Raw genomic sequence first — 14,805 nt, 5'->3', positions numbered from 1 at the left:
ATATGGGATTTCTTGTAATAGATTTGGTCAGATTCAAGTATTTAGTTCGGTTGCAGAGGTATCTTCATATAAACTGTGGGCCGCCAGGCTTTGTGGGTCCATCCACTAAATTATTAGCCTGACGTGGGATCACTGAAGGAACTAATCATAGGGTCACAAATTCTTGCTAATTTATTGCCCTGAGGTATTGAAAATTTCAAATAAACCAATTATATGCACAAGTTTCGAGGAATTAACACAATGGAACAGAAATTTGAGCAGTGACATATGCCCATGGATTGGTCATAAGATTGATGCAATGCATAGTAGAGATGTTATTCCGAACTGTGAAACCGCTTCAGTGGGTCTAGATATTTTCTTTCTAGTATCTTTTTTCAGAATTTTTTTTATTGAATGATTAAATCATATTTGAATATTCGGACTATAATCAGTGGCGGTGTGACTTTTCAGACTAAACACGCATGTGGCCAATCACTATGGATGTATCCTATGGGTTGGAAAAAGATAGTTGCATAGAGCGCTTCGAGACTCATTATTTTCTAATTTTATTGGATGTATTCGTATTAAAATTGTATGAATCATTCGTCTTAATAAAAAAAAATTATTATGTTGGACAATTAGTACTATTTTTTTTAAAAAAAATCTAAAACATCAAAAATACGCCAAAGGGATAGCTTTTTGATGATAACACCAAAAGGATACCGTTTTTCAGGGATTCCAGATTCGGATCCTTGGACAGCGTTCCCCTTTCTCTGGATCGAGGAGAGCTCTCTCCGCTTCAGTGCCCGGATCCAACCGCCGGACACCAGATTCAGATGACTCCCAGGAAACTATCTATACGGATACCATATCTGTCGCTCAAATCGAAATTTCTCACACATACACTTCTATGCGTACATCTCGACCGGAGCTCCAAAAAAGATCCAGCACGTGCGGGGTCCTGCTGTACTCATAAGTCATAATCACACGGCACGAGATATGGTAACAGCGTGCCACGTCGTCATATCTTAATTACGTTATAAAGATACCCGTCTCCGCATCGTAGGCCGAATAAACCGAGGGCCGCTTCCGTCTTTTGGGCCAAAAGGTCAACTAACCTGATCCCAAAAATAACCTTCATCTCTTCCATCCAAAACGTTATAAACTTGTCAATATCTACAAGATGTAGGGGTATTCGCGTCAATAATGAGAATACACCGTTAACTCCATACATATCCGCCGCGCCTGCACCGAAATCCACGTCTCTCTCTCTCTCTCTCTCTCTCTCTCTCTCTTCATTTCCGCCGGTAAAATATCCCTGCGGGCACGAAGCTCTCGGCTCCAATCCACCTCCAGCCTCCAAGAAGAACACCGTCTCGCCGAGACTGATCGCCGGCGGCCCGCCGCCTGCGCGCATCTGATAGCCGGGAAGCCTCCGTCGCCGAAGACTCAGAACGGGAGGCGAGAGAGATCTCGGTTCGAAGACCGTGGAGTGGTCTCCAAGGATCAAGTATACTGAATCGACCGCGGAGATTCGCAATCTCGTCGACGTTACACGGCAGTATGACTTCTTTCCCATTCTCACGGTTTGTTTTTTCAAAAAAATTCCTTTTTTTTGTGAATAAAAATTTCCTTTTTAAAAAATAAATTCTCTTCTTGAATTCCTGGGGATGGGTTTTGGGGACCGACCTCCGTTTTGAGAGCGTTAAGTTTCCACTAACGGCCACGACAAGCAAAAGCCCTTTAATTTTCTCCCTAAAATTTCAAAATATTTTTTAATAAAATATAATAATATTAAATAGTAGGGTTTCTTTGCATGAATATACTCCTAAATATCGAACTTTGCATAAATATCCTTCCAAAATTTATATTTACATGTATATCTCTGTAAAATACTTGTTTTGATGTTCTACTTTTTTTTTTGCATATATATCCACGCCATCTAATGCCCTTAAAAAATTAACGGTTTCAAATTAAAATACCGCAATGGAGACCAATAAGTAATTTCACAATTCTATTTTATTATTAATTAAAATAAATATTGTTTTTATTAATGATGTTAGAAGAACTGTCATATTAGGAGCATTTATACAAAAAAAATAGTGTTTTATGATGATACATAAATAAATATAATTTTAATATGACATTTACGAAAATTTAAATTTTTAGAAGAATATTTATGAGAAAAACCCAAAATAGTATAAGAAATAGCAGTCTTGTTCCCCGTTATTTTTTTTTATCGCTTGAAAGGAGATAGAATGATTTATTTCTGCGTTCCGGTGCGACGCCGGAGCTGTTTTATTAACCGGGGTTCCGGAAAGGAGATAAATTAGAACCTTACATATCGTTGTGGGTCCCACAAAAAAAGGAGCGGGAGTGGGGGTGTTGGATGGTACGATCTTGACTCCCAGGAGATGTGAACTGGGGGAGTCTGCTTTCGGATTCAAGTCAAAGTCAAGGAAATCCACCACCTTAGAAGAAGAAAGAAATGAAATAATAAAATAAAAACATTTTAATTTTTTTTTTCAAAACTTATTTTAGTTTTATTTTTTTAAAATTATGTAGTAGTGTTTTGACTGCAACGCCGGACCATCATTTGTGGCCTCACAAAAGCTCATATCCAACTGTGCTAAAATCTATATCGTTCTCCAGCTGCTGTCTTTTCTTACGCTCATCTTGTCCCTCACACGTCAAAAAAGGCCAAGGGGTCCCCGGGTTTACTAGAAAGGACTTTTGGGATGAATTCCTCACAGAAGGGTCGAGAATGGAGGAAGGAGAATCCCCAAATACGTAGCAAGTTCAAAACCTTATGAGAAGCTTCATGGGAACAAAGAATTTCTCATCAATATAGTAGCGAGTAGTAGCTTTCATAAAAGAGTACATAATGTTGTCCACAGAGCCATAATCATGTGAAAGTCAGCAGTGAGAACTTGATGGGTGCACACTTTTGTCTCCTCCATGGCTTCTAAAAGTGACCTCGCTAAGTGTATTGCTGATGAGCATTCAAGACTTTAGTTTGCAAATCACAATGAGTTGGAGACTTTGATGAGATTTGAGGGGCATATATGGGCTGGTATACTCTTCTCTGGAGAACCATTTGATTTGTTTTAGGTGCAAAGGTCAGTTTAGGAGTCTACTTGAAAAATTTGCGCGAAAATGCAGCCTGACTAGTTGTCCAGTGTCCAAACTTTAAGAGACATGCAAAATAAAGGAGGGGATAAAAGGTAAGAGATATCAAGGCATTTCCAGCATGTAATTTGTCACTTGATTCAAATGATTCACCCATTTTGTTGTTTAGAAAGAGGCTTTCTGGTTAGGTGCTATAAATGATGGAATGTTTTTATTTACCCAATCAAAATGTATGTCATTTCTGAAACATTCTTCAAAATGACACCATAAGCCGAGCCGTTGCTTACAGGCGTTCAATTGAAACGTATATTTGAAACTTGATGGACTAGTTAAATATCGATTTATCTCAAAAAAATTATCAAGAACTTAGTCAATGTTTGGAATACATGAAATCTTCTTTGGAGGGTTTGAACTAGTGTAGTTGATGATCATTGTTAGCTGAGACCAGTGACCTCAGTTCGAGTCTTGCCGTCACCTTGATTTCAGCCGAACTTCCTCCCATCCTAGCTTTCAAGAAAAATGTACTCGTTTTGTTTGGCCATAGGATTGATAATTTGATACTGGAACCTAAACATACATCTCACTACTTGTTGTTGCTAATACTTTGAGAATGATATTTGGAAAGCAGTTAATCATTTCTTAAAAATAATGGAAGAATTACCATATACACTTAGGTCATGTTTGGTTGTCAAGAATTGGAACTAGTGATGGTTTTTCAATTTCCGGGTTAATTTGAATCATTGAGAATGACTGATTATTTTGGATAAGTCTAGTACTTAATCCCGAGTAAATTAAATGAAATAAATACAGAACCTCCTCATAGTGGAAGATGAGTGCAACAACTAGAATATAGCACCAATTTGCCTCACTCTTAATCATTTGATAGTTACAAATTAGATTTTTCTAAATGGTGGTATATGTTGAAATTGATGCGCTATTCCTGTAGAAATGCAGGCTCTACTCTTCATTCACCTTTCATGGATGTGAGTAATTAAACACTTCCCAATGTTTCAGTGATTCAACCAAAGAAAGAAATAAGAGAACATGATTATCTGGCACGGATATGTGCTTTAGTGCTTCCATCAGTACATGGTTAATTTGATATATTAGGCCAGTTTTAAGTTCAGAAAATACCAATTACTGTACGTTCATTAGAGTTTTGGTTTTGAATGAAATCTAAGCTCAGTGACTGGTCGTGATATGATGATACCTTTCCCATTCACTTTTCAAGGGTCACTTTGTGCGAGGTATCAAAATTTGTTTATCACGATAACCTTCATGTATTTGGATTCACTTGAGATTATTTATTGGCCATCAGTTTTGCTGCTTTTTTATTTAATGTTTTCTCCCTTAGATATTATTCAATCTAAATTAATCAAACCTCTATCCCTATGTATGTACTTAGAGCACACACAAGACACACAATATTTTCATCAATCATGGTGTATGATTGGGACCTTCGTAATGTACTTGTGGTGGAATTTGTTATTGAGCTTGTGCTAACGAAGTAGATTATTTTTGTGTCACAAGAGTTAATGCGATCAACCTTCCTAGACTCCAAAGGAATTGTTTTATGACCTTTTAGAAAATGAAATCTAAACTTTTCTAGCCAAGATGCTCTACAAGGGACCCATGCTCAATGCATGTTATGATGCTTTTAATATAAGTCCATACCAAGTAAGAGATATCATTGATTCTAATGACTTTTGCTGGAGTAGTGGATTCCATTTTTGTTCCCTTTTTTTTTCCTTTTTCAGAGAAGTTTATCTTACTTTATCTTCCAAGTTGTGTTTATCCCTTTCTTTTCTTTTTTTTGATCTCCTTTTTTTTTCTTTTCTGGATGTGCTATGTGTAAGATAAAAAGGGAGGTGGGGATATTAAACTTTTCTGCCATGTCACTTCAAAAATTACCCTCGCTAGTAATCGGATATGCACATAGTAACTAACCTTTTGATACTCCTCGCATGCTTATGGCCACCTAATTAATAGCATTTTTTATACAATGAATCCTCTTTGAGCCCTTCACCCTTTTATTGGCTTTTATCTTGTTATTCCTATAGTTAGTTAAGAAAATTACAACTGTTTGATATTCATTGCACTTCTCCATTCTATATCACCCTTTTTTATAGGGGTAATGCACTAAGACATAAATTTCATGGTGTCATGATGCACAATTGCAGTAAGACTATATGCTTTTCAAAACAGATATGGCAAGGATATATTGTGCGGAAATATTCCGCATTGCCTTCTTTATTGCTATTATTTTATGAGTTGAGATCTTTTACATAAATTTAAAGATTAATTCTCCAACCATAGATGATGATCGGCAAGATGGCGCTCCGCACTTCTAGATTAGTCATTACAATTGCACTACTGATAGACGAGTTAAACTCCCCTAATTTAGATATGAGTTGGAGAGAACTTGAACTTGATGACAAATTTTATTTTGTAGTAGATTTACCTCATAAATTAGTTTAAACAAAAAAACTCAACCTATCCAGGAGAGACAAGGACAGAATAGTCATTTCACCGTCTAATCATAAAGACGTGTATTTTCTCGAAAAAAGAAAAAAAAAAGGAAAACCGATAAACCATTCTTGGGACCTCCAAGAACGTGGGGACCGCGTCCTGCAGGGCAGCCACCCGACACGTGCCCCGATTTAGTGCGGTCCTTGTTCCTCCCAGTTGTCGATAAGCAACGTGTCATGTTTCTATTGGCAAAATTCTGCTGTTCCCTATCCTGGGTTCCTCATGACTGCTTGAATTGACCATTTCACCCCTAACGTTTCCCCAATGAGGCTGAGAACCATAGGGACAAATTCAGGAAGTAGAGTTCCTCGGGTACAACGTCATCGGGAATTTAGAAAGTTCGCATCAAAAGGGAAGAAACCTCGTAACTAAATTTCTAGCCGTAAAATATCTTCTGCTGGGCTCCGTCGTCGAGACAACTCGTGGGGGCTCACCACTTCTCCACGCCAGCACGCTTACCTTATTACCGCAGCCCAACTCTCCTAAACCCACCTCACATTTTTCATGGCATGCACCCCTTCTATCCCCAAACTAAAATGACAGTTTGGGAATAAAATGGGAATAAGTTCTAGCTATGCCAAAGTGCCCCTAGGCCAGGATAAGCTGAATTAGTTGAGGAATATTTTATTTTGCAAGTTTACTCCATTCTATTCCACAAAATACTAGTATTTTATGCAAGCAGAGGAAAGGCATGTCCAAGGATAATTTGAGATTTAAAAAACAACCATACTTTCTTGTATTTATGATTGAGCAAAGCTTTCTCAGCTGTTTTACTAACTTATTTTCTCAAAATAGAATAGAAAGAAAATGATATAGTATCTTTACTTCTCATTGTTGTTTTATTTTTCAACCCAATCTTTTTACCCCGCTTTAATTTTATTTTGAAATAAACATATTTTGCAACCATATAAGATGTTAAAAAGCAGGTATAAGTAATGGTTAGTAGGATTAGAAATGCTTATGCTAAATATAAATCTTTTAAGTAAAAAGTTGTCATAATTCATTTCTAGCATTCAATCCTCATGTATTCATCTCAATATTTTTATGGATAAAAGTACACTAAGCTTGAACTTTTTTTTTAACGACCATCTTTAAGCTTGAAGTTCACTGTTCTTATTATACACTTTTCTTGTTTCCAAAAAATAAAAAGCAAACTTAACACTTGGTTCTTTTTCTTATCGCCATTTAACACCCAATCCTTTGACCATTAGCATTTGATTTTTAGCATTCCATACTTATATGGGTTTCGCATACAATTAAACTTATATCATATACACACTTAAACTAGTTCTTACACACACTTGTAATGTCTTTTTATATAGTTATATTATTTCTACACATTATTTGTTTGTACATGGTTAGTTGTAATTGTGTAGGGCATAGGGCTAGAAGTGGAACGGGCCGGGCTATGCCTCTATTCAAACCTCGTCCAATTTTTTTTTCCAAGCTTTAGCCCAAGCTTAGGCTCGAAATTTTTTGGATAATTTAGACCCAACCCAGCCCGAGCTTAAACACAAGCACGACCTGAATCCAATTGGGCCGACCTGTATCCGATTGGGCCTGCCCGAATTATCCGTTTAGGCCAAAATTAAGATTTGGCCCAAACTTGACTGAAGTTTAATATCTCATAATATTGCTTTATAAGTAAATGAGCTATCTAAAAATTGGGTTCTCTCGTATAACATAATGATATATGATACGTTATTCTCAGTAAACTCATTTTAATTTGTCCATTACTTTTTCATTATTCTCTCTAAATAACCACACACAAGAACAAATTGATTCGGATTTAAATTTGGGCTCGGTTTTGGATCTTGTTTGGGATTAGGCCGGATTCAAGCCAGGCTAATAACATACCCGAGCTTGGCCCGAAAAAATAAATAGGTTTTATACTTAAGTCTAAACTTCGTCTAAATTTTTTTGCGCCTAGCTTGAAGTCGGCCTGGCCTAATGAGCCTCGGACCGGCTCGAGCCTATTTTCAGACCTAGTTTGGCAGGAAATAAACTGTCAGTCAGTAGGGATTAAACATCAAATCGTCGTGCCAAGAGACCGGCAGCCAGTTATCTCCAAATAAAATAACATGGAGTGCAGCTATTAAAATACCGGTTTCATTTATCAGCATCCAGACGATGACAAGCTCACCTAGCGATATCCAGATCAGGGATTATAGAATATAGGAAGCCATTGGAGTTGGGGGAGGAGAAGCGGAACAGGAACAAACGGGAGACGACAGCGTGTACGGCGTTCCCCACGCTATATTCCTCGAAGACCCCCGGTTTGACTGCGTCCTCGGGCGAACCACAGCCGGCCACGTCTCCTCCCCCGCGTCGCCAGAGAGTCGGCGACCGTCCCGAGGCGGAGGTCGCCGTCTCCAATGCCCCGGGGCGAGACCATTCGGGCCTTCCGCTCTGCTATTTGGATCATTCTGTAGTCGTTTCCAAAGAGTCCAAGTGACCATTTTTTTGTTGATCTACTGTTCAATTCGGAGTGGCTGGAGGCTGAAGCAAGTGATCTAAGACGTTTTGGATTGGTGGGGCTTTGGTTTGGCCCCATCGGAGTGGATTTGGAGGTCGTTTCTGGGATAAAGGAAGACAGGGTAAGTTTATCTCTTCTAAGGTCGAGCTTTTTAGACGAGACCAGGATGCAATATGAGCGGGTGGGCATTTCGGTTGTTGGATTTTGCTCTGTTATGTAATGGAAGTTTGTTTTGGTCTGTCTCTGGGCTAAAAATTTGAAGGCAAGGAATGTTATACTCTCTGAAAATGAAATCTTGGTTCAAGTTATGAGATCTACAGGGGTAGTGGGGGCTTGGGTGCATCGTTTTTTCGTTTTATTATGCAACGGAAATTTGTTTTGACTTGTTTCTGGGCTATGTGATGAAGGCAACGAGTGTTTTATTCTTCTAAAAATGAAGTCTTGGTCCTGTAATCTGTTTCTCTTGAATAAAATACTTCAGGCTTTCTGTGGCAATTGATTCCTCCCAAAAATGAAATCTCGGTTCAAGTTTCTGGAGCAAACAGGGGTGGTGGGGGCTTGGGCTAATGGATCTTTTTGTTTTGTTATACTATACGAATTTGTTGCAGAATGTCTCTGGACTTGGGGTTTATTTTGACATGCAATTTCATGCTCTCTTTTTGTTATTGTTATTTGGTTGCATGATTGCATTGCATTGGCTTTCGGAATAAGTTATCGAGCACTTTATTATTTTTTTCAGACGGTTTGAAGATGCTTTCGGGATGATAACCACCTTTCATCCGTGTTTGAGTCTGCCGCTATCTGTCATTGTAGTTTAGAATTGATTCCATGGTGAGGTTATCTGAATAGGTCATTTTCGGATTCGCAGGAAGAGAAATAGCTACCTTGAGGTTTCTGTCAGCAACTATCTATTGCTATACTTCATCTAAATTCTAAGCAATTTGATTGGGTGTTTAAATAACATTTCGCAGTTTGTTCTGTACAGTTACCAGTCTAGGAGAATCGATTGAGGGGGAGACTGTAGATTCTGAATCAGTATCAGCAAGAGGAAGGAGACACAGGTGTTGCACAAATGAACCTTGGAAATGGCAAAGGAAAAAAGGTATGTGTTTACTGGCTCATGTGGTCAACTTTACAAACTTAATGCTATCTTTCAAGGAATTGGTTTGGAGTAAGAATGTAGGTTAATCTTTTGATTGTAACTTATAGGTTAATCAAGTATTATTTCTCTTTCGAGGTACGAGAGATCAATTTATTAAATTCTAATTGGTAGGCGTTGCAGTCTTTTTTCCCGAAAATCTGTGGGATGTGGGAGATGAAAGCATCAAAGAGAAGGGAGCTCTCATTCAACGCCTCTGGTATGTTCTTACAGACTTAAAGTTTTATACTTTTTCATGTTTTGTATGTTGATAAGTTCATCGTTATTAGAAGTAAGGAGACAAAATCTCTCTCTTATTTCGGCAACAGCAATTTTCTTCTTTAGAAGGAGGCATGTTGGGCATTCAAGTTTCTTCCATAATTTTGGCAAAACCCAAGGAAGCACTGTCATTCTAGAAAAGAAGAAAGTGAAGTTTTAAAAATTTAAAGCTATAGTTAGTGATGAATGGAATTGAAAAATAAAATATAATTGACACTTTCTGCTCTGAGGGAACTCCATCTGAATGCCACCTATAGGTGGGCTTTTTTCCTCTTGTTCCTTTACAAGAAAAGAGAAGTAACTTCTGCGGTGATCCCTCTTTTATATCAGAGAGTAGATAATAACATACAAAAGGCTGTTGAGACTTGAGATGGACATTCAAGGAGTAAACTGAAAGATAACAAAACCCAGAGAGAGATTGAGAATCTTTATCTTAACCATGGAGGGATTCATGGGCCGCGTAGAATACTTATCTTGCTAATTTAGACTTTTGATAAATTTTTACTTACTAGAGAAACTCCTATTTGTTCTTGTAAACCCAACATTATTATTCAATTCAAATGCGCTATTTATCTTTTGTTCAGATTGACAGGTCTAATGTCCATGAAATGAAAACATAGATATCTCTTTGGGCGATTCTAATGAGAAAATCATTGCATTTACTTAAGTCTGCAATTATCTTTTTGGTGGAAATGTATGTTCAATAGGTAAATGCTTCCAAAATTTAGATATTTTAGCACATTTGACCATGGAAAACTGCTGAGGAAAGTTAAGAAGAAAATCCAATTTGGAAAAGATAGAACTATAAAGCAGGGGATAGTAGGAGAAACTGAGAAATATAAAATCTTTAGCTCATCCTTAATATTTGTTCATGGTTACTCTTTTGGTCCTTAAATTTCAGACTCAAGCATCCTGGTTTAGCAAATCTCACATTTAATATTATTCTTGGTAATATGCTAAGAGGTATTATCATTATTTTTCACATTCTTACTTAACTGTTTCTTCTCTAGTTATAGCTAACTGTGCCCTTACAAATAGCAGTTGATTGTGGAGAGTGCCCATCTTTCCCAACAAGTGCGTCTCCTGCTCTCAGGAAAAGCTTTTCTGGTATCTCTTTTAGTTTCTTAGTTCTTTATTTTCTAGTTTCTCTTCACATACCACATCTCATAAGCTTTGTCATGGCCTTTTAACTTCATTTCTTTATATTCCAATTTGAAGAAACAGACTCTAATTCAAGGCTTGGGGGCTTAAGTTTCAACGAATTCTCGTCCTCCTTACAAGACACTGTAAATACCCAGGCCTTCAGGTACACTCTATTTTATCAGTTTCTTCTGGTTTTATGTTCTGCAGCCGTTTTCTTACTTATATTCTGTCCTTCCACCTTCATCCTGCTCGCTGTAGGGTATCTGTTGCCACATGGAATGTTGGAGGAAAACCACCTCATAGTGGGCTAAACCTTAATGATTTTATTCCTGCTGATGATCATTCAGATATGTATGTGCTAGGGTACGTATCCTAGTACAAACTTGTGAATCTCTGATGACTAATTTCTTGATATACATATTTCGAAGCATGTCTCCTATCCTCAGCTATAATTTTAAACCACTTCCCTATCAATATTTTTTTGTAAATAAATATTTTTTTTTTTATTTTCTGTTTTATGATCTAATTTTTTTCATTACTAAAGGTTTATGAATATTTCTCGATGATCTGCATATTATAGATTTCCTTGTTTTTATTGTTCTTCATGTTTATAGATTGCAGCCTAGTCTCCGTTGCATTTTATCTAACCCTTCTGTTTCACTTCTTTTCTTCCATGATGTTATTAGTTTTCAGGAAATAGTCCCTCTGAATGCTGGAAATGTGCTTGTTATAGAAGATAACCAGCCAGCAGAGAAATGGTTAGCTCTAATCAACCAAGCATTGAACAGACCGGCAGAGGCTGATGCTGATGGTTACCCGCATACCCCATCTCCATTCACTAACTCCTCTTCTCAAGCTTCTAGTTTAAATTCTTCTGTTTCTAGAGATCTCAAGAATACCAGTGGTTCATCAGTATCTTTCAGCAAAACTAGCACGACAGAGCAGGGAAGACGGCTAAAGACCTGCAACTGCCCACCGGAGGCGGTGGTAGGGAAGTACTGCCGAGACTCCTGTTTCAGATGCCCCACAGCTTATATTAGTGATGATGATGACTCCTCGGATGAGGAAGAGGAGGTATCACGCAGTTTTGCAGCCACAGATTTAGCTGCTGCAGTCTCCACTGCAGACAAGCAACTGCAGTATATCCTCATAGCTAGCAAGCAGATGGTAGGGATCTTCGTCACTGTTTGGGTGAGAAGAGAACTAGTCGAACATATAGGACATATGAGACTCTCTTGTGTTGGGCGTGGAATCATGGGCTATCTTGGTAACAAGGTGAGATTCGAGTTAGCCATGCCTTGTTATATGCCTCTCACCTTCCCTTCTTCTTCTTCTTGTTCCACTTCTTCTTTCTTTTCTTTTCCTTCTCTTTGACAAGTTTCTGATCAAGCGATATACTGTTTTGGCTGCAGGGATGTATATCAGTGAGCATGTCTTTGCATCAGACAAGCTTCTGTTTTGTTTGCAGTCACTTGGCTTCTGGGGAGAAAGAAGGGGATGAGCTCAGGAGAAACTCCGATGTTATGGAGATATTAAAGAACACACATTTCCGAAAGATATGCAGAAGTAGTAGTCGAAGAATTCCTCAGAGAATTCTTGAACATGAGTAATATTTCCCCTCCATAGTTGTACTAGTCATATGTAAAAAAGCTAGATTGGAAGCTGAAACTGATTTCCTCCCTTCCTTCCTCTTCTCTTTCCTATGACTCAGCCGGGTCATATGGTTAGGGGATTTGAATTACAGAATTGCCTTGAGCTACTCTGAGACCAGGAAGCTTCTTGAAGACAACAATTGGGATGCTCTTCTTGAGAAGGATCAGGTAAATACTCTTGAAAGGGGATTTTCCGGGTTGTAGCCGAAGTCAGAAATGAATGAATGCTTAGACCAATGAAGTCTTGTTCATTGTTGAGTTCTTTCTAAGATGATTTTCTTTCTTCTGTGAATTAAAACACATCTTGTAGAGTTTTGATACTTCTCTCCAATATCTATAGAACTCTAAATATTATAATTTCTTCTATCTGCTTTGTTGTTTGATAGCTGAAAATTGAAAGAGAAGCAGGACGAGTGTTCAAGGGGTGGAATGAAGGGAAAATCTATTTTGCTCCAACATACAAATACTCCAATAATTCAGATGCTTATGCTGGGGAGACTGTAACATCAAAGAAGAAAAGAAGAACACCAGCATGGTATGCAAGACACTGTGTTCTGATGCTTGTCTTTTTGAGAAGCAAATGGAGTCGCTCCATTGGTAATAATACTTAGCAAAGGATCAAGCCTTTGGCCACATATAAACAAATTTACTTTTTTAACCAATGAAATATCTGTTTTAATTCTTAAATATCATAATGCTGCTAAAAATTGTTCATTAAACATAATCTCATCAAACATAGCCTTCATAGTTGATCACTTGTTTCGCGGGATACATTATATGATTTGGTATCAGTTAACATTGACATAATATTTTTAAGTATTGAGGCAATTCAATTAGTACTAAGCTTTCCTAAGTAAACAGGGAAATGTATCAAGTACCACTTAACAAGTATCGCACTGGATAAATTCAGGTGTGATCGCATACTATGGCATGGTGATGGGCTGGTGCAGTTGTCTTACATCCGCGGTGAGTCGAGATTTTCTGATCATCGCCCAGTGTGTGCGGTTTTCAGAGTGGAGGTAGGCATGCCTGATAGCAGTTTGAAGAAGGGTTTGTCTGTCCCCAACATGAAAGTTGGTGTGGAAGAGCTCTTACCTCCAAGTAACAGCTTCTTTTCCTAATGAAGTGAGTGCGTCCCTTTTTTTTAAAAATTTAACTCAGACCTGAAAATTTATGCTTCATACTTAAAACACTTCCACATTGATGTACATGTATGACAAAGATATATGCTTGGAATATAGTACAATATTGTGCTATTATGATCTTTACCACACCATATGCGGCTTCTAAGTTTAAATTTGGCCCCATGTCAGGTTGTTAAATCTTGTTTATCCTGCATCATGTATAAAAGGCAATAGCATGTCAAAGTCTTTTTAAGATCATCAATCAGGTAAGTTTTCGTAATAGCTAATTGGCCTTTTAGGTTTAAGTTAGATCCCTCAAGCCCAATGTTGCATAAGCAGATAACACTAATTTGTAGTATGTTGACTTAAGGTTGATATTTGGTAACCGGCAATCGAATATTCTTAAGGTTTTATGGATTATAACAGGATCAACAAAATAGCTCATAAATAGCTTGTTGGATGGATTTAAACATAGAAAAAGTTAGTGAGAAGATAGTACTCCTGGCCGATCCTTTTGCTTATTGATGCTTGGGGACAATCAAAGGCCATAACCATTGCATTCCTCATTTATCTCCCTTTTTTTTTTTCTCTCCTCCTACTCTTACAAGTTACAATCATCATAAGAGAAATTCTTTCTAGATGATGCTGATCTGGTTGTCCACCATGACTCAGGTGCTGACCTTTGAGAAGAAAGAACGACTGCTATAGGAAATGTACGTGTGAATCTGAAGAAACTATCACCGTCAATCTGTACAGAACTTTTTACTAACAATGTACTTGGTAAGTATGCTTGCTTGAAAGCTACACTTTTATTATTATTAATTTTCTCTTCATGCATAATATGACTGATGATATCTTTATGCTTTTCCTTCTGCAAGATTGTTTCCTTTTGCATTGACTTCAGCTAGAAGGAACGGAAATCTATGATCATACTGGGGAAGGCTTTCTTCTTCTTCTTCTTCATCTTCTTCTTTTTTTTTCCTACCGAGAGGAAATGTGAATTCCACCTCTAAGCATATACTGAATTTTCTTTGGGGGGAGGAGTGCATGTCTAATTGAGGCATTCAGAACGTACATAACTGTGCATTGATGTTCTATCAAGTAAGAAAGACAACATCCTTACTTCGGTGACGATGAAGCATTGAGGGAAGTGCATTATTGAGTTGTTTTCTCTCTGAATAACTGTGATATCCTTCTGATTTGATAGGATTCCTGCTTAGAAACTCATCTCTGATTGACAGGAAATTAAATAAAGCTGTTTTAGCTATTATCTAAGCTAAAACCTTTGATATATAGTGTGTGTGTGTGTGTGTGTGTGTATAGAGAGAGAGAGAGAGAATGGATATATAGTTGAAT

General features: G+C 37.7%; 1 protein-coding gene across 12 annotated transcripts; it reads left to right on the top strand.

The window, feature by feature from the left end:
• The first annotated feature begins 1,251 nt into the window (after nt 1-1,251).
• Nucleotides 1,252-14,744, top strand: LOC103709075 (type I inositol polyphosphate 5-phosphatase 10-like). 12 transcript variants are annotated; one of them, XM_026805390.2, is made up of 14 exons: nt 1,252-1,540; nt 8,853-9,003; nt 9,099-9,215; nt 9,387-9,471; nt 10,569-10,637; nt 10,749-10,836; nt 10,932-11,036; nt 11,360-11,948; nt 12,086-12,279; nt 12,385-12,493; nt 12,712-12,860; nt 13,236-13,450; nt 14,122-14,229; nt 14,328-14,744. In XM_026805390.2, exons 3-12 carry the CDS (start codon nt 9,186-9,188, stop codon nt 13,444-13,446), a joined length of 1,629 nt encoding a protein of 542 aa, XP_026661191.2. In that variant the 5' UTR covers nt 1,252-1,540; nt 8,853-9,003; nt 9,099-9,185; the 3' UTR covers nt 13,447-13,450; nt 14,122-14,229; nt 14,328-14,744. The 12 variants fall into 12 exon arrangements, with proteins under 12 accessions (XP_026661191.2, XP_038980763.1, XP_026661195.2 ...); XM_026805394.2 differs by lacking the exon at nt 1,252-1,540 and adding an exon at nt 7,790-8,234 and having other exon boundaries at nt 12,712-12,922; XM_008794261.4 differs by lacking the exon at nt 1,252-1,540 and adding an exon at nt 7,793-8,234 and having other exon boundaries at nt 9,396-9,471; nt 10,572-10,637.
• Nucleotides 14,745-14,805: the final 61 nt, after the last annotated feature.

Source organism: Phoenix dactylifera, chromosome 3 (genome assembly GCF_009389715.1).
Source record: "Phoenix dactylifera cultivar Barhee BC4 chromosome 3, palm_55x_up_171113_PBpolish2nd_filt_p, whole genome shotgun sequence".
Classification (NCBI taxonomy): Eukaryota; Viridiplantae; Streptophyta; class Magnoliopsida; order Arecales; family Arecaceae; genus Phoenix; species Phoenix dactylifera.
The sequence above is the reverse complement of the archived record's forward strand: the minus strand, read 5'-3'. Positions and strand labels throughout refer to the sequence as shown.